The following is a 25128-nucleotide window of genomic DNA, read 5'->3' on the forward strand; positions in this document are numbered from 1 at the left end:
TAAAGAAATTTAATTGTTTTCAAGTAAGTGTTCAACAAATCAACAACTCATATTCTAAAGCACATTTTTTCACAATATTTTACCAAAAAGTTCCTTTCTTGAACAAAATATAGCCAAAGGATTGTAAGGTTGGTTAATTCATCCAGTTACCAGAGACATACTATAATGACACTAGACACTGTGGGCAGTTAAATGGACTTGTAGCTCACTGCTGGTTGTTTTTATTTGTTTTGTACAGAGTTAATGGCTTGAGGTTTGAGTGTTGCCTCAAAGTTCTTAGAACCACTTTGAGTTTATCTCTAAATGATATAATACAAATCCAGAATTTCACAATTGTTTGAGTCTATCAAACACTTTGTTCAGTTCATATAGGAGCAATCACTGCATATTTTCAGAGGACCACAAACATATCTTTAACCAAAGCAAAACTCTGAGTAAAATATTTTTGACAGTCTTGTGTTATTCACACATGTTATTTCTCATATGCATATAGCAAGACAAGAACTAATTACTAGTGAAGAGGTAATATAACTCTGATTCATGCAACAATAATCAGAGCAAAATACTGAATGTTTGGAATGTTTGGTATATTTAATTGTAATACATATTGACTAAATTTGTTTATTTAAGTAAATAATTTCTGTTCTTGCATTGACAACTCTAAATTTCCCAGTTTTAAGCTTTGATACAGAATGTGCAGGTGTGTAGTTCATGCAACATTTCATGCATGCATGTACTATGGTGCTGTTGTTGGTTAGTCCCCAAGTCAGCCTGGATCAAGTAGATCTATGACCAAAAACATTACAAATATGACCATCTCATATTATTAGGAATACATAGAACCACATTATCCAGTATGTTCATTTTTTTCTCAAGAGAGGAGAATATGATTTGAAAGAGATTTGGTTGCTGTTTGTAGTAAGTCCAGTAACCACATAGAGGCTCTCTTATTGGCTTCTATAGAATACAAGCCATAGTTTCCAAACATTTATGAACCAGTGTGTAGGATACAATATATGTTAGTAAAATAATCTATGAAATTTTAAAATTTGGAAGCATAGAAAAAGGGAACTGATGAGAACATTGTTCAAGCTTTCATTTCATTATTCTTCTTATCCTGTTACTGAGTAAGATGAATGTTGCCATCAAAAATATAAATCTATTTGGAATGGAGTAAACTTGTGTACATGTGCACACACACTACTTCCCTCTCTTTCACATACAGGCAGCAGATATGCATGTAAACATACATGCTCACCTAAACATAATTACTAAAGCTAATTGTTAATAATATGTTATGGTATATTTTGCCCTTACTTGAACAGCTATTTTCTGATATAGTCACATCATCAAGGGCAATGTGACTGTCAAAACCCTTTCCTTGGATAGCTTCAAATATGACTTCATGATGCCTTTAATATAAACAAATAAAAAGAAAAGATTTAATAGCAAACGAAATTGATGGAAAGCCACCTCAGTGTTAAACACTATTTCTTCTATTTCTGTCATTTCTATGTTCTAAAATACATTAAAATTACAAACATATATTGTTAGGGTCATAACTGCAGTAGGGGATACTTCAACAAATCTCACTTTCTATATTACTAAACGATTAATAAAACATTAAATAAATATTTCACATATTTCCAAGTCTCTGTATTTTGAAAGTTTCTCCATTTCTTTTAGGGAAACATTGTCATCTGCTGGTATTGATACATCAATTAGAAAGCATTTTTTATCCTTTATGATGATCTTTATATCTGGCCTATTTGCCTTAATTTCTCTACCTGTGTGTATTGGCATATCCCAGAGTATGGTTGCTTTCTTCTTTTCTGTGACCTTTTCTGGTGTGTGTTTATACCATCTTTTTTCTGTTGTTATTCCATAGTGTTAGCATAGCTTCCAGTGTATGTAGGTCCCAGCTCTGTCGTGTCTGTGAATATATTCCTTCTTAGCCTGATATAATATGATTTATTGTTTCTTGTTCATCGCCACATATTCTACAGTTACTTGTTATGTTTCTTTTCATTATATGCTTTTTGGTAATTTCTGGTGGGTGCAATTAAAAATCCTTCAGTCTCTGCTTTGAGTCCTGAGCTTCTCAACCATTGCTGGGATTTTTCTCTGTCTATTTCTTTTGCATTTAGTTTAGTCCAGTATTTACCATGTAGGGGCTTGCTATCGTTTTATCATGGTCCGTTGCTGTTCTAGTTTTAGTTTGGATTTCATTTGTTTTATAGCTTTTGTTGTTTCTTCTTCTTCTTCTTCTTCTTCTTCTTCTTCTTCTTCTTCTTCTTCTTCTTCTTTGTTAGGTAGTATGATTTCTTGTTTGTACTTGTCAGGTTCCTTAAATACTGAAAACAGTTTTTTGCTTTGCTCATGTTTTGTGGCTATTTGCATTAGTTTTCCTTGCTTCTGGAGTAGGTATTTTTGCAGTCCTTTGGTGGTTATTCTATAATAGTTTTCCAGCTGTATAAGGCCTCTACCACCTTCTGTACGTTGTATATATAACCTTTCTATGTCAGATTTTGGGTGGTGTATCCTATAGCCTGTCATTATTTTTCTTGTTTTCCTGTCTATTTTGGTTAGTTCATTTAGTGTCCAGTTAAGGATATTGTAGCTGTAACTTATAACCAGGACAGCTAAAGTGTTAATACCCATTATCTTGTTTTTAGCATTGAGCTCTGTTTTCAGTACTGATCTAACTCGTGTATAGTACTCTTTCTTTATTTTTTCTTTCATTTGTGTGTGTTGTATTCTATCTAGTTTATTGACTCCTAAATATATGAATGTCTGGCTTTGGTCTAATTCTCTTATTTCTTTGGCTTTATCTAGTGTGATGTTGCTACTCTTAACTAGTTTTCCTCTTTTCAGGGTTGCTTTGGCACATTTTTCTAATTCAAATTTCATATCTATTTCTTTGGTAAATCCATGTACTGTCTGTAGTAGTGTTTCCAGCTGTTTATCATTTGTAGCGTATAGTTTTAGATCATCCATATATAAAAGGTGGTTGATTGTTTTGTCATAACATTTGTATCCGCATCCAGGTCTATTTAGCAATTCAGTTAAAGGTGTGAGTGCCAGGCAGAACAGGAGTGGAGAGAGTGTGTCTTCCTGGAATAATCCTCTTCTAATGGGGATGGCTTTAGTTATTATTATTATTATTATTATTATTATTCAGTAGTTTTATTTTTATAACGTGCTTTCACTTCACTACCGAGCGCAGCTCTGTGCGCCTTGGGTATGTGCTGTGGTGCTCTTATGTTTACTGTATTGAAAGTGTTTTGCATAGAATGTGTGCAGTACCCAGTAGTGCAATTTTCTGTATGTTATATATATTTGTAAGTCCTGCTATTTTTGTTATGTATTTGTCTGAATATTTTTTTATTATACCTAAGGCACCTACTATGATAGGAATTGTTTCTGTTTTTAGATTCCACATTCGAGTTATCTCTATTTCCAGGTCTTTGTATTTTGAAAGTTTTTCCATTTCTTTTAGAGAAACGTTGTCATCTGCTAGTATTGATACATCAATTAGAAAGCATTTTTTTTCTTCATGATCTTTGACAACTATATCTGGTCTATTTGCCTTAATTTCTCTATCTGTGTGTATTGGCATATCCCAGAGTATGGTTGCTTTCTCGTTTTCTGTGACCTTTTCTGGCGTGTGTTTATACCATCTTTTTTCTGTTGTTATTCCATAATGTTGGCATAGCTTCCAGTGTATATAGGTCCCAGCTCTGTCGTGTCTGTGAATATATTCCTTCTTAGCCAGGACTGGGCAGCCAGAGATAATATGATTTATTGTTTCTTGTCCATCTCCACATATTCTACAGTTACTTGTTATATTTCTTTTCATTATGTGTTTTTGGTAATTTCTGGTGGGGAGGCTTTGGTCTTGTGCAGCAATTAAAAATCCTTCAGTCTCTGCTTTGAGTCCTGAGCTTCTCAGCCATTGCTGGGATTTTTCTCTGTCTATTTCTTTCGCATTTAGTTTAGCCCAGTATTTACCATGTAGGGGCTTTTCTTGCCATCGTTTTATCATGGTCCGTTGCTGTTCTAGTTTTAGTTTGGATTTCATTTGTTTTATAGCTTTTGTTGTTTCTTCTTCTTCTTCTTCTTCGTATTTGTTAGGTAGATTGATTTCTTGTTTGTATTTGTCAGCTTCCTTAAATACTGAAAACAGTTTTTTGTTTTGCTCGTGTTTTGTGGCTATTTGTATTAGTTTCCCTTGCTTCTGGAGTAGGTATTTTTGCAGTCCTATGGTGGTTATTTTATAATAGTTTTCTAGCTGTATAAGACCCCTGCCACCTTCTGTGCGTTGTATATATAGCCTTTCTATGTCAGATTTTGGGTGGTGCATCCTATATCCTGTCATTATTTTTCTTGTTTTCCTGTCTATTTTACATAGTTCGTTTAGTGTCCAGTTAAGGATGTTGTAGCTGTAGCTTATAACTGGGACAGCTAAAGTGTTGATACCCATTATCTTGTTTTTAGCATTGAGCTCTGTTTTTAGTATTGATCTAACTCGTCTATAGTACTCTTTCTTTATTTTTTCTTTCATTTGTGTATGTTGTATCCTATCTAGTTCATTGACTCCTAAATACTTATATGGTTGGCTTTCGTCTAGTTCTCTTATTTCATTGGTTTTATCTAGTGTTATATTGCTACTTTTAACTAATTTTCCTCTTTTCAGGGTTGCTTTGGCACATTTTTCTAATCCGAATTTCATTTCTATTACCTTGGTAAAGCCGTGTACTGTCTGTAGTAGTGTTTCTAGCTCTTTGTCGTTTTTTGCATATAATTTTAGGTCATCCATATATAGAAGGTGGCTGACTGTTTTTCCATAGCATTTGTAACCGCATCCAGTTCTATTTAGCAAATCTGTTAAAGGTGTGAGTGCCAGGCAGAACAGGAGTGGAGAGAGTGTGTCTCATTATTATTATTATTATTATTATTATTATTTTATGTTTGACTTTTGCTTTGCATTCGTACAAGTTGGATCCAAGTCTCACCCACAGACCTCAAGAGACAACAAGTTAGAAGTTCATGTAGGTGTTATGCCTAGGGTACCATATATTTGGATTTGTACATAGTATTGTTCTAGAGAATGTTTAAGAAACCATAAGAAAATTATGTGTTTGTTTTAAAATTTGAGATCACATAGACAGTATTTTATGTAGGAGATGGGCAGTTCCCATGAGCACTATCTTTTGAACTTCAGCCATTTTGGGGTTTCCTGGTATCTGAGCTAGGTAGTAGTCAGCCTGTTTCGCTATCATTCCCAGGGCACCTATGACAATAGGTATTGTTTTAGTCTTCAGGTTCCACATTTTGCTAATTTCTATTTCTATTATTATTATTATTATTATTATTATTATTATTATTATTATTATTATTATTATTATTTAGTAGTATTATTTTTATCACATGCTTTCACTGCACTACTGAGCTCAGCTCTGTGTGCCTTGGGTATGTGCTGTGGTCTGTTATGGTGCTCTTATTTTCACTGTACTGAAAGCGATTTATGGAGGATGTGTGCAGTGCCTACTAGTGCTATTTTTTTGTATGTTATATATACTCATAAGTTCTGGTATTTTATTATTATTATTATCATTATTATTATTATTATTATTATTATTATTATTATTTTATGTTTGACTTTTGCTTTGCATTTGTACAAGTTGGATCCAAGTCTCACCCAGAGACCTCAAGAGACAACAAGTTAGAAGTTCATGTAGGTGTTATGCCTAGGGTACCATATATTTGGATTTGTACAGTTTTGTTCTAGTGAATGTTTAAGAAACCACAAGAAAATTATGTGTTTGTTTTATTATTATTATTATTATTATTATTATGATTATTATTATTATTATTATTATTATTATTATTATTATTATTATTATTATTGTTGTTGTTGTTGTTGTTGTTGTTGTTGTTGTTATTATTATTATTATAACAAGATAGGTTAGAGGTGTTGTTTGTATCATCATTATAAAAAGTGATCAGAGGTGAATTGTTAAATCATTATTTCATAGGAGTTCAGAAGTGTATTGTGTCTTTATTGTATACTAGATGAGAGGTAAGAAGTTGCATCATTATTATGTGGCTTCTGTTAGTCTGTGAAAGCTAATAAGCTGTGAAAACTTTGGTATCAACGTTGCCAGAAAAATTTAATCATGAACCTGAAAAAGATATTGAAAGCAAAATCTTCTTACCCATATCCCTCATCTATGGGAAGACACAGATATTTCCATCCAACACCTTGATTGCCTGATAGAGATCCAATAGTTTTTTCACTTGAATTATTAGAACGAACATAGACATTTAGGCTTCCCATGTCACTTCCAAACATGTGATAGTAGAAACTGACACTGCTGATATTTCCAACGAAGGGTTTTGTTTTCAAAATTGCTTTTTGTCCAGGGAAACTAGCTGCAGAAGCAAGCATATATTTTCCTGAAAAAGCAAACATACAGTATTTAAGGACATGTAAAAATAATGTAATTAAAAAAATTACTTTTTGAGGATATAATGTGGCAGATCTTAGTATAATGCTGGTTTCAAATTTTGGCACAAGGCCGGCAATTTCAGGGATGTGGGTAAGATGATTACTCAATTACATCACCAATCCCACCACCCCGTGCTCAACAGGCACTTATTTTATTAACCCCTAAAAGATGAAAGGTAAATTCAACCTCAGTGAAATTTGAACTCAGAACATAAAGATGGACAAAATGCCTCTAAGCAATTTACCTGATATGACAATTTTGCCAGCTCACTGCCTTAAAGCTTAGTATAATATTATCAACAAACTTCATATGACTTTAATCTGTGTCCTACATTTAAAATAGGTGAATAATGACTGGGTTTTAAAAAATATAAACTAATAATCTAATGTTAAATATCTTTGAAATTTAATTATTAATCAATAATAGAAATGGGAGGTTAATAGTTCTACTATCCCTCCTCCTCCTCCTCCTCCTCCTCCTCCTCCTCCTCCTCCTCATCATCATCATCATCATCATCATCATCACCATCATCATCATCATCGTTGTCGTCATCATCATCATCACCATCATCATCATCATCGTTGTCGTCATCATCATCACCATCATCATCATCCTCCACCTCCTCCACCTCCTCCTCCTCTACCTCCTCCTCCTCTACCTCCTCCTCCTTCACCTCCTCCTCCTCCCACCACCACCACCACCATCACTACCACTACTACTACTACTAGGGGTTCTGGAAAGCTGCAGTCACAGACCTCCCTCTTCTTCATATAAAATTATTATACAAAAGAGAAAAGTTTATGTATGAGTTTGTTTCTGTTGCGCTCATCAACAATATTTCTGCTATCTGTCGTCCTTTTTTAATGAGTCATTCTTTTATTGTTGTTTAGTCTCATATCAACTTTCATCTAATAGATTTATGATCAAAGGCGTTTGTAGCCATGAACAACCCATCTGTTTTTTCTTTTTGTTTTCTTTTTTTTTTTCAGAACAAGAAGGTAAAATACATTATCCAATATGTCTGTATTTATTAAGCCTAATTCTTACGTACTTAAGATAACAACACAATTAACCTTCAGAGCAAAAGAACAGTAGTAAGAGCAATGGACCCAAGTAGTAAAATAAAAGTTCCAGGTTCAATCATCAAAGATCTTTAGAGAGAATACTAATTAAAATTTGGTGTCAAAGACTCAAAGAAAAGCAGAACAACAGCACAAAATACAGATTCTTTTGGAGGCAAAGTGGCTGAGTTCCTTTTGAGTGTTGGACCTCACGGAAGCAATGACTGAGACCTTTGACATTATGTCATGCTTGAGAAGACCCATCAAGCCAAGCAAAATCACAGTCATGGCAAATACCAATGTCCCGCAAATGATACTCATGTTGGTGGCACATAAAAGCACCCATTATGCTCTCAGAGTGGTTGGTGTTAGGAAGGGTGTCCAACCATAGAAAACCATGCCAAATCAGACTGGAGTCTGGTGCCATTTTCCAGCTTACCAGCCATGGTCAAACAGTCCACCCCATGCCAGAATGGACAACAGACATTAAATGAGGATGATGATGATGATGATCAAAGAAACTGAGATTAATTACCTTTATTACTTTCAGTTGTGTGATCACTTTTGGGTATTGATTCTCCTGGCAGTCTTGTGAATCTATAGGGATGAACACGTTGCCATTTATAATCTGCTGTGCCTTCACTAACCATTTTGCAAATGTCGTTGTCAAATGGGCAAAATGCCTTAGTTGCTGGAACATGAAATTGAAAATAGTGTAGATCCAAAGAATTTTATGAATAAATACATGAAAATATTTTATTCATCTAGTAAATTTTTTAGTTAGTTAAATGAAGGAGGTGCTCAAAGGAATTAACAACAGTATTACACTGACACTAAAATCCTGCATATACTGATAAAATATTAAATTGTGTTTGTTAATTTCATAGGAATTATTAGCAGATAAAAACAGTAACAATAATTAATATTATCTAAACACATAACTAGCAATGAATAAATACAAATTTTCCTTAGTTACATAATATATTATTATTTCTGTCTTTAACTTGTGTTAACATATCAATAAGGTGATAAATGTTATTGATAATAGAGACAGTGGAATTTTCATGCTTGTGTAGGAATTTGATTTGAGCCTTAATGCTAACAACCAGACATTTCCCAAAATAGTAATACTCTGGTTTTTCAGTACTATACATCTAACAAATCCTCTCAGTACTGTGCCATGGTTAAGAGAGACAAGTCTCATACACTGCCTGGTTCTTGGGTTCCTTCAGCAGAGCTCATTTTGTCCCAAGCATTCACACTCCCTGCTTTCTTTCCACCAACATTACTGACTTACTGATTTTCAGGGTGAGAATTGGCCATATCAATCTCATCAGTCTGTGTAGGCCTGCAAAAACCACAACTGCCTCCCTTCAACCCAATTGTTTTATAATAGAAAACAATTATTGGAAATAGGTGTAACTCACAACTGTAAGCATAAACATCACTGATTATGTTGGTTTACTATTCAATTACTCAAGTAATAAATGCTAACTGTAATAGAACGGTACCCTGCTTACTCCCAAGGGGAATCAACCACACAGTTTCCTGTGATTTGCAAAGAATATAAGGATTATTTGATAGATAAACATTGATATCATAGTGAAGTAAATATTAGTACTTACAGTCTTCCTGGCACTGAACATGAAGTTTGTTATATGAACATTTATAACCTGAATAAAGAAGATTATTGCAGCCTGATAGTGATTTTTCATCACCTCTGCATGTTAATTTTGTGATTGTGGCTGGTAAATTTGACCTATATGATGAATAAGATGAAAATCTGAAAATTGAACATAAAAAGAGAATATTTCAGTTTTCTCTACATATAATGTTTGAATGCATTTCTTCATTACAGTTTACATGATGATGCATTACCAGACATCATAATACTATTTTCAAATGTGAAAATAGTTATCATTATTGTTGTTTTTGCTTAGTCACAAGTTGTCTTTTATCCTGCAGAGATTTGATCAAAAAATTGTTTTTTTTTCTGAAGGAGTAAGTTAATTCATGTATCAATTTTCTAAATTTCAGAGGAACTTGACTGCTGTATAATACACCTCCTCCATCACATACACCTATATGTGTATACAAGGTGTTCAAGCTAAATGTGATGATTTTTTTTATGTCTCCTTTTATCAGAAACAGCTTGATGTATTGGTGAACAATCAATGGTATTGGAGAACACAAATATTAAAGTTGGAATTGAGAAAAAGCTGACATGGAGGACTAGAAGCCATGAGAATATTGGAATAGAGTTACCTGTATCATAATGATTCACACTGGATATCAAACTACCAACATCATAACTGCTTCTCTATGTTCTGTGAACATTGTAAGATGTGACACAGACATCATGAAAACCAAGTTCCCCCAAACTATAATGGTCTTTGCGTGTGTCTCTAGTGAGGGGGACATCATACCACTTTACATCTTTGAACAGGCCCTAAGGCTCAATTCAAATGGCTTCATGAAGCTGCTGGAGATGATGGTCAAACCTTGAGAGTAAAAGATTGCTGCTGGAAGGTCATATGTGTGGCAGCAAGATTTGGCACCATGTCATACCTTTTGAAAGAATCAGAAGTGGTTGTCAGAGAATTTCTGCAACTTCACAACACTCAGTGTTTAACCTCTTAATTCTCCCAGTTGGAATTCCATAGATTACTATGCATAGAGCATAGTTGAGAAAGACACAAATGCTCTGCCTGCAACATTAAGTCAAGCTGGTGTCTAAGATCAAGGAGGTGTTCAAAAACCTTCCCAGAGACATAGTGAGGAATGCATTCATCAGGTTTCAAAGCCATCTTGAGGCCACAGTGGATGCTAAGTGTGGTTACCTTAAGTAAACTGCTATCTCCCAGCCATAATCTAATTGATATTTTGTTTGTTTTGAAATACTTTATTTTTGGATGTGATATGTTTTCTTTTCCTTTTATGCAAATTTTGTCAAATTTTTGCCTGAGCATGCTGTATATCGTGAGTGTGTGTATGTCTGTGTGTGTGTGTGTGTGTGTGTGTGTGTGTGTGTGTGTGTGTGTGTGTGTGTGTGTGTGATGTTTCTCTGAGTGTGCTGTGCATGCATCTGTGAGTGGTGCACACATCTGTGTGTCCATAAGTATATATATATATATATACATATCTACATATTTTTTATATATCATCAACATTTAATATCTCTTTTTCCATGCTTGTATGGATTGGATATGTGTGTGTGTATAGACTCACACACATCACATGTGTGCATGCACACACACAAACACACACACACATGCAAGTACACACTCAGGGGTCGGCTGAAATGTTTATAGGCTGACCAAGATTCTCTCATGGAATGTCAACAAATGCAGTTTATTTTTCAACATAATGTCCCTTGTCATCCAAACACTTCCTTCAGTGCTGCAGTGTTAGAACCCATTTGGGAAGAAGCTTTCATCCTGTTGCCCCAAAAGTCATCAACAGCAGATATGATGTCATCATTACCGTGATATTGGTTCCCAGTCAAGTGTTTTTTGATGTTGGGAACAAATGAGACCAAATCAGGAGAAAAAGGAGAATGATCAACCAGTTCAAAGCCATTGAAAGCAAGGACTTGTGTACTGGAGTGTTGTCCTGATGAAACAAGACCCCTTTCATTAATTTTCTTGGGCGTTTGCCTTTGATAGCCTTTTGTAGCTGCTTCAACAAGCTGGCATAGTAATCTCCATTGATGACGTGGCCCTTTTGAAGATAATCAATAAACACAATGCCTTTTTTATCCCACCCAAAAACCTGACCCCATCACCTTTCCTGCAGTTGAAATAATCTCGGCCTTCTTTGGAACAGGTGAGGAGTGATGTTTCCACTGCATAGATTGTCTCTTTGTCTCTGGCTGAAAGTGACAGATCCAACATACATCTTGGCTTAGGAAACATTCAAGGAAATCAACTGGATTTGTGTCAAACAATGTCAGATTTTCCTGTGAAGTGCTCAGTCTGGTGCACTTTTGATCAGGTGTTAGAATACGTGGTACCTACAAAACAGAAACCTTCATCATGCTAAAGTCATTATGCAGAATATTCTCAACTCTCTCACAGGATATGTTAATAGCATTGGCTATTTGATTTATAGTCAATTGCCTATCAACCATTTGCATGTGGTGAACACAATCAATTTTTCCCTCAGTGGTGGCAGCTGCAGGACATTTAGACATCAGGTGATATTTCTCCTCTTAAATCCAGCTACCCACTTATGCACTGTTGATAAAGCTGGAGCATCATCCCCTAGTGTACCAACCATATCAGCATGAATGATTTGTGGGGGCTAAACCCTTTTTCTGCAAGTATTTGATAACATCACAATGCAAAATTTTATTCATTTTCAAGAGAAGTTGCTGCTAGCTACTTTTGAAGTCTTCTTTGAACAGTCAGGTGCCAGTTTACTTGGAAAGAAACAATGCAGTTATATTAATAAGGAAGTAGAAATTGCAAGATTTCATAGCTCTAGCACCACTCCTTCATAGTCTGCCTATGAAATTTTCATACATGTGTGTGTGTGTGTGTTTATATATATACACATAGCTAATTTGAATTTTCCTTTCATAGGTTAGATTTCCTTATAACATTTCTAAACTTCCTACTTTTATTGTTGTTCATATTTTAATCTATTCCATAATCTCCTTTTGCCTGTGTCTTCCCATATTGCTGCTTCTCTTCATGTCTCTATATAGCCCTCTCCCTTTCATTCTTTTTCTCTCACTTTCTTTTCCTCTCCCTCAATCCCATATCTGTGAGCAAAGATCATTTTAAGTTGCAATATCTTTGACTTCCATGTGATTGTTCAAGCTTACCAAGGATTTAACTCTGAAAATCTTTGCATTTCCCTTATACTTTTCTCACTGCTGCATATTTTCCTCAGATTTTCATTCCAGTTGAAAGCCTAGCAGCATTTTTATATATCATTGACCTACAAACTGACCAGATGTTACTATTTCATCTTCAGGTCCGAAGAACCTTGGCTATATTTTCCAGTCAACCATGTGTAATGATTGTTTAATCATACCTTCTATTTAGAGAATATATGATTTCACATGAAACCATCCAGTGAGGTGTTCTGAATAGCAAAACAGTCAATCAGATACATTAGAGATGTTGCTGGTGAGAAATATGTGCAAATGGATAATGCTATGGTTGCATTTAGTGATACAGAGAAGAAAGATGTATGGAAATACCACTATGAAACCTTGTCAAATATGGACAATGCATGGGAAAATGAGTCTTTGAAATATAGAACCAACCAAAGGACCAACAAGCAGAGCTAACAACAATATCATACGTAAAACAATTAAAAATATAAAGACTGGATAAGTTTCTGGACCATCAGGAATCACTGCTGAGATGCTTAAAATATCTGGCAGAGTAGGATATGGCCTAGCCATTCATATTGTCAATCAGGTTTTCTAGGAAGGTGTCATCCCCAATGACTAGCATAATAGTATCATAGTTAGCTGCTACAAGGGTAAAGATGTTGTCTTTGATAGAAAAAACCTACAGAGTAAGTATCAAACTGCTCGACCCAGTCATGAAAGTTACAGAAAGAGGTATAGCTCAATTGATTAGGAATAGAATTAAACTAGATGAGACACAGTTTAGTTTTGTGCCTGAGAAGTGTACCACAGATGCCATCTTCCTAGTGAGGTAGTCACAAGTGGCCAAGAGTAAACCATTGTACTTGACTTTCATTGACCTGGAGAAAGCTTTTGTCATAGTCCCTCACTCTGTTACCTGGTGATCTCTAAAGAAATTATGAATAGATGAGTAGCTTATAGAGTTGTAGAAGCCATGCTTGGTGGTGCCGTCAGTGGGATGTGAGTTGGCTATCAGTAGACTGAAAAATATAGTGTATTAAAGGGTGCAAGTAATTTCACTTCCTGAACAGAAGAGGGTGTAGGACAGGGTTCGTGTAGGGCTGGGAAGGCAAGTGTGTTATGTGTTCTTACAATGTGTCAAATGATTTGGCATGAAGAGTTTAAAATTTGGCAGATAACAGATTTACGCTGTGATATGCTTGATATATACTACATGTTTTAGTGTAGAAGTTGAATATAACTTTCAACTCATTTATCCCTATAAGAAGAAGAGGGTGATGGCCAAAGGAATTTAGAGAGAAAATTGTTAAAGAAGGTGCACAATGCATGTTGAGGGAAGGGGCGTACATAATAGGACTGGGAGAAGTAGCACTTAATTTAGGGCAGGAAGAAGAGAGAGCTTATTGATGAGATGGGATAGTGGGAGTTCATTGTAGGACAAGGAGAAGAAGACACACATTGTAGGAATGGGTGAAAAGGCGTATGATGTATGACTGGTCTAGTACAGTGAATATCATGACATTAACCCTGAAGGGACTGCTTAATTACAGTTATTATTTTCAATACTAGATAAATGTATCTATTATCTTTCAATACTAGATAAACGTATCTACAAGTGAAGAAATATTATATTACTTACTTTTGTCCGAAACTCCAACACAACACTTGTGATTGAACTATAAAATCTCCAGACACACAAATAGCTGTCCATTTACCACCAATATAAACTTTAACTAAGCCATTGGGATCCAAGGCAACATCTGCAACATCTTTGAAAGAAGAAAAGAATTAGAGTCATATGTGTGTGCATGTGTGTGTATGTGTGTGTGCGTGTGTGTGTGTGTGTGTGTGTGTGTGTGTGTGTGTGTGTGTGTATACGTGCATGTGTGTGTATATATTGTTATATTTCTGGACAGTCATTTTTATTCTTCCTCTTGCCAAATAAACACACCTACGATATATTCATTCTTTACTCATTTGTTATAGTTTTTATTTTATCTTATGTCTATTGTCTGAAAATCTTTTGTCACATTGCTGTGATCTCTTCATCAACTCTTCCATTTGTGTGTCTCTTCCTGTTCTGTTTAGTCCATTCTGTATTTCTATGATGGACTTTTAGAAATACCCATCTTGAAATAGAACAATATCTGTTTCAACACATGATTTCACATCAGAAATCTTGCAAAACGAATGCATAAACATATATACATATGTTGGGTTATCCCATAAATAATACGGTTTATTTATATTTCTTTTATCTTTCAAAATTAAGGTAAACAAAGTTCTATTTTTAATCTAAAATATACTCTCCTACATTTTCTACAATGCACTTCCATCTCTCTGGTAGACTTGCAAGATCCCTCTTCCAAAATTCACTTGTCCGTGATAAAAAGTACTCCTCCAGTACTGTTCTGACCTCGTCTACAGAATTCATATTTTTTCCATCCAAATGATTTTGAAGACTGCACAATAAATTATAATCAGATGGGACAATGTCTGGCAAATATGATGGGTGCTGCTCTAGCCCTTGGAATGTCATCCTTGCTGTATGTGGCTGAGCAATATCCTGATGGAAGAACACCTTGTGTCTTGAAACCAAAGGTGGTCATTTTCCTTCTAGTGCTGACTTAAGCTGCTCAAGCTGCTCATAGTAGATCTCCTTTGTTTTTCTTTGGGTTAGATTTAAAAGTTCAAAGTGAACTAAACCTTTCATATCCCACCAAACAGATAACAACACTGTATGTGGGTGAAGACCTTTCTTTAGCTTGGGGTGCCAGTGTTTCTCCTTTCCTTACCCACTGTCTTAGGTGCTTGACATTTTTATAGAGAAACCATTTCTCATCACCAGTCACTATTTGATCCAAAAAGGTTCATTCGTGGGGTGTGACAGCAAAGAAGAGAACACAGTCACTCTTTGTATGCGATTAGATTCAGAAAGTTTGTGAGGAACCTATTGACCCAAGTTGCTGACTTTTTTCTGATGGCACACAAGTTTCGATGAATGGTTGAATGACCAAATCCAAGCTTCTCTGCTAATTCTTCAACAATTTCAATGGGATTTTGTTCCACCAGGGTTTGCAGGACATCCTCACCGAGCTCTGCAGATCTTCCAAGACAAGTTTCATCTTCTAGGCTGTAGTTTCTGGCTTGGAATTTCTGGAACCACCATTGACACTGACTTATTATTGTCCAATCCCTATATACTGCCTTAATACTCCTTTCACTTTCCATTGCGTTGTTGCCTTTATTGAACTCATAAAGCAAAATATGCCAAATATGCTCCTTCGTTACTTCCACTACAGCATTGAAAATATAACTGTTAAAATCGAACTGCACTCTTCAAAACTTGCACTAAGAATAAGCACAAGGTAAAATTACTACGAGCTTTCATAGCAAGTTGATGCAGGTAATTTATCCCATCCCCCTCTGACTTTTAGTTTATGCAATTGAAAAAACCACATTATTTATGGGATGACCTAAGATATACATACAGACAGACAGACAGACAGACAGACAGGTAGATAGATAGATAGATAGATAGATAGATAGATAGATAGATAGATAGATAGATAGATATGTACACATCGCTATCATTATCATAATTTAATGCTGATGTTCCATGCAGGCATGAAACATAGTTGCATGTGTGTCATTTGGGAAAAGTACTTTCTACAATAGACATAAACTGCCAAAAAACCTTGTGAATGGATTTGGTAGAAGGAAACTGAAAGAAATCCATGAAATATGTGTATATACATATGCACACGCACACACACACACACACACACATACATACATACATACATACATACATACATACATACATACATACATACAAATATATGTGATATATATGTATATTTATATATATCATTATCGTAATCATCATCATTGTTTAACATATTCCTTCCATGCTGGCATGAGTTAGATGGTTTAACAGGAGCTGTCCAGGTGTGCCATGCTTCTGAATCTGTTTTGGCATAGTTTTTATGGCTGGATGCCCTTCCTAACACCAACCACTCTGTAGAGTTGGCTATACATATATATATATATATATATATATATATATATATATATATATATAAATAATATAAATGCGCCCTTTTAAAGCCTAGCCAGGCTCATGGGCCCTGTTTCCCAGTTTCAATGGCGTATGTGTTCCCCAGCTGGACAAGACGCCAGGTGCGGTGCTTCCTTAGACTTAGAAAGGACCTAATTATCACCTTAGGCTCAATGAGTCTTAAGATCACCATTGAAACTAGTCTCACTACAGTAGATTTTTTTAGATGTTACTTTAGATCTGGCCTTGGTACTTATAGCCCCTATCACAAGTCAAATGAGAAGCAGTCTTATATTAGCACAGCCTCCTGTCCCCAACCTGACCCCATAGTTTTCAAGAACTTAGTTAAAGGTGTAAGCAAGAGGATCTTGAATCTATTCTCAAGCCAAGATATCTTCGACACCACTGCCCCCCACTACAATGAAGCACTGGCATTGAGTGGGTTTAAGGATCACAGCTCCTAAATGCCTGGCCCTAGCACTCAGAAAAGAAGTGCTGCAGAAATATTATTTGGTTTGCTCCACCCACATTAAGACTCGTGTGGGAAAGATTTTCGTTAGATTAATAGACAAACATTCTACACACACACATAGAGATAGGCATTTGTTTAACAGGCACAACCTCAGAGTCTCCTTTAGTTGTGCACCTAACATAGAAGACATTTTATCAAGTACCCACAATACAAGGGAGGAGGCAGGTTGTTCTTGCAGGGTATATAATAACTGTCCAGTAGGAGGTCAATGCGAGGCTGAAGGGGTCATCTATGAGGCTACGGTGATAACTAGACTTAATAACCATAATAACAGTAATGTAACATCAAACAGAAATATTATTGTCAAGTGGTAGTGGAGGATAAACACAATCACAGAGAGACACATACATAGGTATACACACACATACATACACGCACATATATATACACATGCATACATATATGTGTATATATACACATACATACATACATACATACATACATACATATATATAGCCAATGAAAAATGCGGATGCATACTAACAATATTCTTAACAATTAAATCTGGAAAACTAGAGGACAAAAAAAAAAACTCATTAAAATGAGCGCTTAAAATATTACTGCTAAAATTAAAATTAAAAAGGACCTCATAAGTACTTCTTCATATTGTTTTTTAAAATTCAATTAATTCCACTTTTCTTTTTTCATTTTAATTTTATTTTTTGTACTAAATGAATTAATAAAATAATTTTAAACTTTAATTTTAGCAGCAATATTTTAAGCTTTAATTTTAATGAGTTTTTTCTTGTCCTCTACTTTTTCAGGTTTAATTGTTAAGAATATTGATGATATGCATCCGCATTTTTCATTGGCTAGTCCAGTGTTTTCACAGGTGTTGCAGTAATAGTAAAATTTTAATTAAAAGTATATAAAATTACCATTCTTTGCTGTCATTTTGAATTCAAAAATTTTAAAGAAAATTCAAGCAAAATTTTGATTTTTTCATTTGACTAATTCTCATTTAGAAATTAAATTTAAAATGAATGATAATCATTGCAACTTTGCCTTTTCTGGACATAATGTACATAATTTGGTACTGTACAAATTTACAAATGAATATATTTGAAGAATTTTTTAAATAATGAAAAAAAAATGAGGGTACAAATTTAATAAAATGACTTTATTTTAAATAAATCAAATTAAATTAATATTGAATAGAATATAATTGCAAGTAGCATTTGCCTTTTCTGAACAGCCTTACTACAGACTTCAGTACTACCCCATAGAGACAAAGCCACAAATAATCATATTATATTTACTAAAAAATTATCAAATAAATTATAAATAAAGTCATTTTTAGCATGCAGATAATTAACTCCATGTTTGAAAATTTTTAAATAGTGAAAATTGACTGTTAAAATATTTGAATTTTTGTCATTTGCCTTTTTTGAACAGCCCTACTGCATGATATAGTACTGCTCATAGAGACAAAATCAAAAAGATAAAAACATTTTATTAAATAATCTTGTTACTAAAATAATTTATTCAAAAATAAAATTTAAAAAGCCATACTACAAAAAAATTGAGTAAAAAAAATCTCATTTTTTATTAAAAAAATAATTTAGACTAATGAAAATACATATTAGAACTCTTTGTATCGATTTGTGTTGTCTTTTATCTTTTGCTTTGTGTGCACCCAAGAAATAGTTTAGTTCATATATGAGTAGTGTCCCTTTAATATCATACTAAAATTGATAAAAATTGGAGAATTAAAATTAAATATTTTTTTTCTAACGGATAAAATTTTACAAAACCTTTACCAATATGTTCCTTTAACATTTCTCTTTCATATTGATATCAATATAATAATTCTTAATCAAAATTAAAAGAATGGTGCAGATTCAAAGTGCCGATGTCGGGCATTACTACCCGTCAGTGAACCAATATGGTTTTTACATTTTTTCTCTTAACTTTTGTTCTACTGCACCAGATTTTAAGTATTTTATGTCTAAATGTAGCTTATCACTAGTCAAACATGATACAACAAACTAAATTTGATTTCGATTAAAACTGAATTAGTGAGACTGCTTAGAAGATGCCTACTGCAACAAAAAAGCTATGTTAAGAATATTATTCAACTACTACCGTAGTTGAATTATATATATATATATATATATATATATATATATATAGTTTTAGGGAAAATAACCAAGTTTCAAGAACTCATCGATGAAAATCCACTATTACATATAGAAAAATTAATAATTAAAAGCACAATAAATGAGTATAATATAAAGTAAAGTAATAATATTTGATTAATAATTAATCTTTATTGTTTATAATATCGTTAAAGATTTTTTTAAATTAAAACTTTGTGTATATATATATAAAGTTTAATCTTCTATTCTTAATAATTTTTTCTTTCCTAATTTTTTCATTCATAATTTTTCCATTCATAATTTTTTCATTCATATTTTTATTATTACGTTTGTAGAAATAAATAATCTTGTATTTTTCTATTATTCAATTGATTTTTAATTATAATTAAATAAACGTCTTTAGCTTTAAATAGTATAGCTTTAACTATTACACCGGTTAAATATGTACTAATTTTATCTTCATTATTATTTTAAACTTAAACTTCGTTCAAATTGTATTTAAAACAATGATAATTTAAAACAATGATAATTTATGTAAGATGTTTTTTGTATATAATATACATGTTATTATAATGAATGAAGGGATGATTATTAAATGGTTATTATTTTGATATTATGATATTTTTAATAATTTTTCTATCTTTATATAATAAGTATTTCATATTAATTCATTTGGTACTTATTGTTGGTTGAGATAGATATATATATTTAATTATTGTTCTACTTACGATCTGATGATTAGCTATATTTTTGAATAGAATTTATTTTCGATAATTTCAATTGATTTTAATCGATTTAAATTTCTTTTCTATTTGAAAATTAGTTATGAAACACGTGTAATATTTTTATTATATTTATCTTATGATATTTACTTTACTTTATATTATACTCATTTATTGTGCTTTTAATTATTAATTTTTCTATATGTGATAGTGGATTTTCATCGATGAGTTCTTGAAACTTGGTTATTTTCCCTAAAACTATATATTTTATATATATTTTATCTATAAAGCTCAATTTAATTTTAATTTTTTATAAATTGATTTTAATTGAGTTTTTACCTGTAATTTTGGATTTTGTCCCTAATATTATTATTATTATATATATATATATTTATATATGAGTATTTCTATATGTATGTATATATTTTTGTGTGTGTATGTTATATCACATATACATACATACATAAACACACACACATGCGTGTATATATATATATATATATATATATATATATATATATATATATATATATATATATATATATATATATATATGCTGTATAATAATATAGATTTAATCAAAAGATTAAATGTGGTACTTAAAATGTTTGAGGCACCAGAATTTGGTAGGATAAAAACCAAAAACAAAATCAAGAGATTTGGTGAATAAAATTTGAAGTTAAGCAACAAAATTTCAATAGGTTATAGCAGTACGTACGTTTCGTACAAGCTCCATTTATTCATGTAGTGAGAACACTACAGAAAATGCAATGAAAATGTACTCCTCAACTGCATAAAGGAAGCATAGTCGAGATGTGTTTTCTTCTCTTACTCTTGTTTTTTGCAAGCATCTTCAAAATGACTTTCTAAAATGAAATTCCTTTATGCAGCTGAGGAGTACATTATCATTGTATTTTCTGTAGTGTTCTCACTACATGAATAAATGGAGCTTGTACGAAATGTACGTACTGCTATAACCTATTGAATTTTTGTTGCTTAACTTCAAATTATATATATGCTGTATATATATATATATATATACACCCCTCTTGTTCTTCCTCTGTTACTACTACGTATCTCTTTTTCCCCCTCGTATTTCCTCTCTTTCTCTTTTCCTCTCGTTGCTCACCTATTCTTCTACTTCCTCCCTCTCTTTCTCTCTCTACCACTCTCTCTCTCTTCCCTTTACACCGGCATGGTCACATGCTTCCGGTCAATAATCCTTTCCTTCCTTGGCTTTCGCCAAGTAACGCACGCCACCACTTTGTCTCTCTCGGTTCCGTGCCTCATCGCGTTCATACACACATAATTTTTCTCGTCTGGCCGTAAAGCCTTTTCTGTTTGTTTTCCTGTCTTGTTTTTTGTCCGCCACTACATTCCTCCATGGCTAGATTTAATTTGCGTATACAGATTTAATCTGCGATCCATGGGACGAGCCGTTTTAACGTTGCGTCCTGCCCGAAGCTCGTCGAAACGCCGGTGTTAAAACGTGGGTAGCTGATGAAGTAGAATGTTCTCTATGTGGTTCGTGTGTTCTCGTCTACGTTTGTTTGCAATGTCCTGTACCCAGATATGCACCTATACATACAGGTGGATGTCGGTATGCACATACCTGTACGTATATATGCATATACTCATTTACTTTTGTTTTTACATGATTGAACGCAGCGTCTCACAAAAATTGTAAGTAGTTTTCGTAAACTTATCCTCCGACGCTACTCTATCTCTTTCTCTTTCCTTTCTCCCCCCCCCCCCCTCGTTCTTCCTCTGTACTACTACGTATCTCGCCTTACCCCTCTTGTTCTTCCTCTGTACTACTACGTATCTCGCCTTACCCCTCTTGTTCTTCCTCTGTTACTACTACGTATCTCTTTTTCCCCCTCGTATTTCCTCTCTTTCTCTTTTCCTCTCGTTGCTCACCTATTCTTCTACTTCCTCCCTCTCTTTCTCCCTCTACCACTCTCTCTCTTCCCTTTACACCGGCATGGTCACATGCTTCCGGTCAATAATCCTTTCCTTCCTTGGCTTTCGCCAAGTAACGCACGCCACCACTTTGTCTCTCTCGGTTCCGTGCCTCATCGCGTTCATACACACATAATTTTTCTCGTCTGGCCGTAAAGCCTTTTCTGTTTGTTTTCCTGTCTTGTTTTTTGTCCGCCACTACATTCCTCCATGGCTAGATTTAATTTGCGTATACAGATTTAATCTGCGATCCATGGGACGAGCCGTTTTAACGTTGCGTCCTGCCCGAAGCTCGTCGAAACGCCGGTGTTAAAACGTGGGTAGCTGATGAAGTAGAATGTTCTCTATGTGGTTCGTGTGTTCTCGTCTACGTTTGTTTGCAATGTCCTGTACCCAGATATGCACCTATACATACAGGTGGATGTCGGTATGCACATACCTGTACGTATATATGCATATACTCATTTACTTTTGTTTTTACATATATACATACATATATATATATATATATATATATATATATATATATATATATATATATATATATATATATATATATATATATATATATATATATATATATATACGTGAATGTGGTGTATTGCTGATGTCTATGGGTATAAATGAACAAACAATGCTAATGTTCACTAATCAAGAAATATGTAATCTTGCGTGAGTCATTATTGAATATGAAAGTATTGTACATATAATATCTATACTTACTTTGAGCATGTCCAGATACAGTTAAAGCTGCAAATACTAATAGTGTCAGATAGGTATGACGGGACTGACAAGGATATATCTTTATCTTCATTATCTGTAAAGAAACAAATAATAATTTATGACATATCATTGATAAAACAGTTACTTTTCAGGTTAGTTGTAAATGTGTTAGTACTCTTCAAACTATTGGTTTCTCAGATGAGGTTCAGGACATGATGATGATGATGATGATGATGATGATGATGATGATGATGATGATGATGGTGGTGGTGGTGGTGGTGGTGGTGATGATGATGATGATGATGATGATGATGATGATGATGATGATGATGACGATGACGATGATGACGATGATGACGACGACGACAACATTAATGATGTTGAAAAAGGTGCTGCTGCTGCTACTGTTCCTGATGGGAAGGATGCAATTGTTGATGGCAATTGTAACATGTGTATATAAAGTGATTTTCTACTTAGCTGAAGAGTTTCAATAACAATGAAATGTGAAAGGAGTTGCCTGAGTAAAAATAATATTGGTCATCAACTACTATTATTTTTGGCATTTTTAGCCAAACAGGCTATTTGATGGTGTACATATGGTATATTCCTTCAACTACATAGCTATTTTAAAAAATGTGCTTATACTATGTGTGTATGTACATATATACATCAGGCCTTTAATATGTAACCCAGTACAACCTGTCATATAGTTGGGTTGTAGGTGACTAAACCAGTAACACTACCATATCTGCTTTGTAAGGAAAGTGGCTTTTTGTTGGTCTTTTGGCTGGAAGAGGTATCTTGCAGGATGAAAACAAAACCTGTCAAAGGGCATATGAACTCAATAGATTCAATGGCCTCCCAACAGCTGGTGAGAGACTCCTAGCATGGAAGGCAGCTGTACAAAGGAAGCTATCATGGAACATGCTATAGGATATGAAACCAACAGGCTGTGAGTCATTTTGAGAGGAAAGTATGATGTGCTTTTATCCCCATCTAATAACATTAGATGGTGGAGTTGGAGTGATACTGCTTAATATAATCAGTGTTAAGTTTAAGATTCTTTGGAACTATTCTGCCAGGATGTGAGTCATCTCCTGTGGAGTATTTCTGGTGGCATAATCGTGTCTTGGGTATTGTCTCTATGATGCACTAAAACAATAATACAGCAGTATCAATGAAATGAGGACAAGCCCAAAATTTCATCCTGTCCCTTCACATAAAGGGACAGAGAATGGAGTATGATTATTTGCATGTGCCAATGAGCTGAGTGTGTTGAATACACTGTCATTGTAAAGATGAGAAGTTATTCTCCTCTGACAAATACTACAGCAACCATCATATTTTGAGTCTGAACCTGGTAAGAATTGTTAAGAATAAATATGTAAATGATCATTCCAAGAACTCGCTTCACACAGTACACAGCGATTTTTTTTTATCAGTTGGCAGATATAAACACCAATCAGCAAATAATTTGTTCACTGAAAATATAATAAACAAAGCCAGTGGCTTAGTTCGTGCTCAAAGTTCTGGCTGCTTCTGACTGACAAGAGAAAAACATGTTGAAACATGATGTCTCAGAATGCCGTACACCAATGACCCGAATGTATTGAACACACTCTCATTGTAAAAGAAAGAGAGAACAGCAGGCAAAAAATAGATTTATAACTTTTCCTTGCAGAATATCAGGCATCTTTTCCATTTTTCTTTTTTTTTTTTTTTTTGCTCTCTCCTTCTGCCTTTCTTTATCTTGTTTTCTATACACTTTATCACTACCTCTTTTTTTATGATAACTTCATACCTTTTCTTTCCTTTATTTTCCACCCTTATTTTGTCACCTACTTTGTATTCTCCCTTACATTGTACTTCTCTTTGCCTCATGTTTTCTCTTTTCTCTCTCCTTTTATAGCTTCTACAAAAATTTCTCCTTGCTTTTTCTCTCTCCAATTTCTCAAAACCAATATTTTTTCTGCAAAAAGTGCACTGGAAAAAAATAGCCCACAACATACACACATACACACACACATGCTCACATACATATAACAGCTAGATAGACAGACACACAGACACACGTTTGTTTAATTTACAATTTAAGAGTGTATGTGTTCTTTGTACCTAATTTTAGATGTTTCATTTGTTGCTAACAGTTTTTAATGGGTTTTGCTTTCTCACAGTAATGCTTTCTTATAGATTACTTCTTTCTTTAAGCAATAACCTCTTAACCTGTTCTCATACTAAAAGAATGCAATGTATTTGTCAGTATATTTGTGACGTAAGGGAGAAATATATGAATATTATATAAACTGATAGTAAACAGGCAAACATTTATACAAATGTTTCGGGGAAAATGCTGAAAGTGCACTGGGGAAATAAACCATTAGGCAACAGATCCAATTAAAAGGTGATTCTTGTAGGTAACAGTGTGAATTCATTTTGAAAAATCAGTCTGAATTACAAATAAATTTAACATCTAATAAGGAAATATCAACAGAAACAAAGAAATTGCAAATGAAATGAGAAATGGACACCATACTGATCTGAAATGAAATCTATGATTAAATTAATCTTCAAAAATAACTGATAAACAGAAAAATATTTAGCGACACCGAAC

At 33.9% G+C, this 25128-nt stretch overlaps 1 protein-coding gene across 2 annotated transcripts in view; it reads right to left on the bottom strand.

Annotated features, from left to right (window-relative positions):
* LOC106884080 (MAM and LDL-receptor class A domain-containing protein 2) overlaps positions 1 to 25128 on the bottom strand; it is a 139662-nt gene that overhangs the window by 84807 nt on the left and 29727 nt on the right. For both annotated transcript variants that reach the window (XM_052966613.2, XM_014935299.3), the window contains exons 2-7: positions 22518 to 22611; positions 14059 to 14188; positions 9199 to 9356; positions 8109 to 8264; positions 6219 to 6459; positions 1318 to 1412 (exon numbers count right to left, since the gene is read on the bottom strand). In XM_052966613.2, the coding sequence (XP_052822573.2) occupies positions 1318 to 1412; positions 6219 to 6459; positions 8109 to 8264; positions 9199 to 9356; positions 14059 to 14188; positions 22518 to 22611 (874 nt within the window). The remainder of the gene's footprint in view (positions 1 to 1317; positions 1413 to 6218; positions 6460 to 8108; positions 8265 to 9198; positions 9357 to 14058; positions 14189 to 22517; positions 22612 to 25128) is intronic.

The sequence above is a fragment of the Octopus bimaculoides genome, chromosome 3, assembly GCF_046866305.1.
Source record: "Octopus bimaculoides isolate indiv1 chromosome 3, ASM4686630v1, whole genome shotgun sequence".
Classification (NCBI taxonomy): domain Eukaryota; kingdom Metazoa; phylum Mollusca; class Cephalopoda; order Octopoda; family Octopodidae; genus Octopus; species Octopus bimaculoides.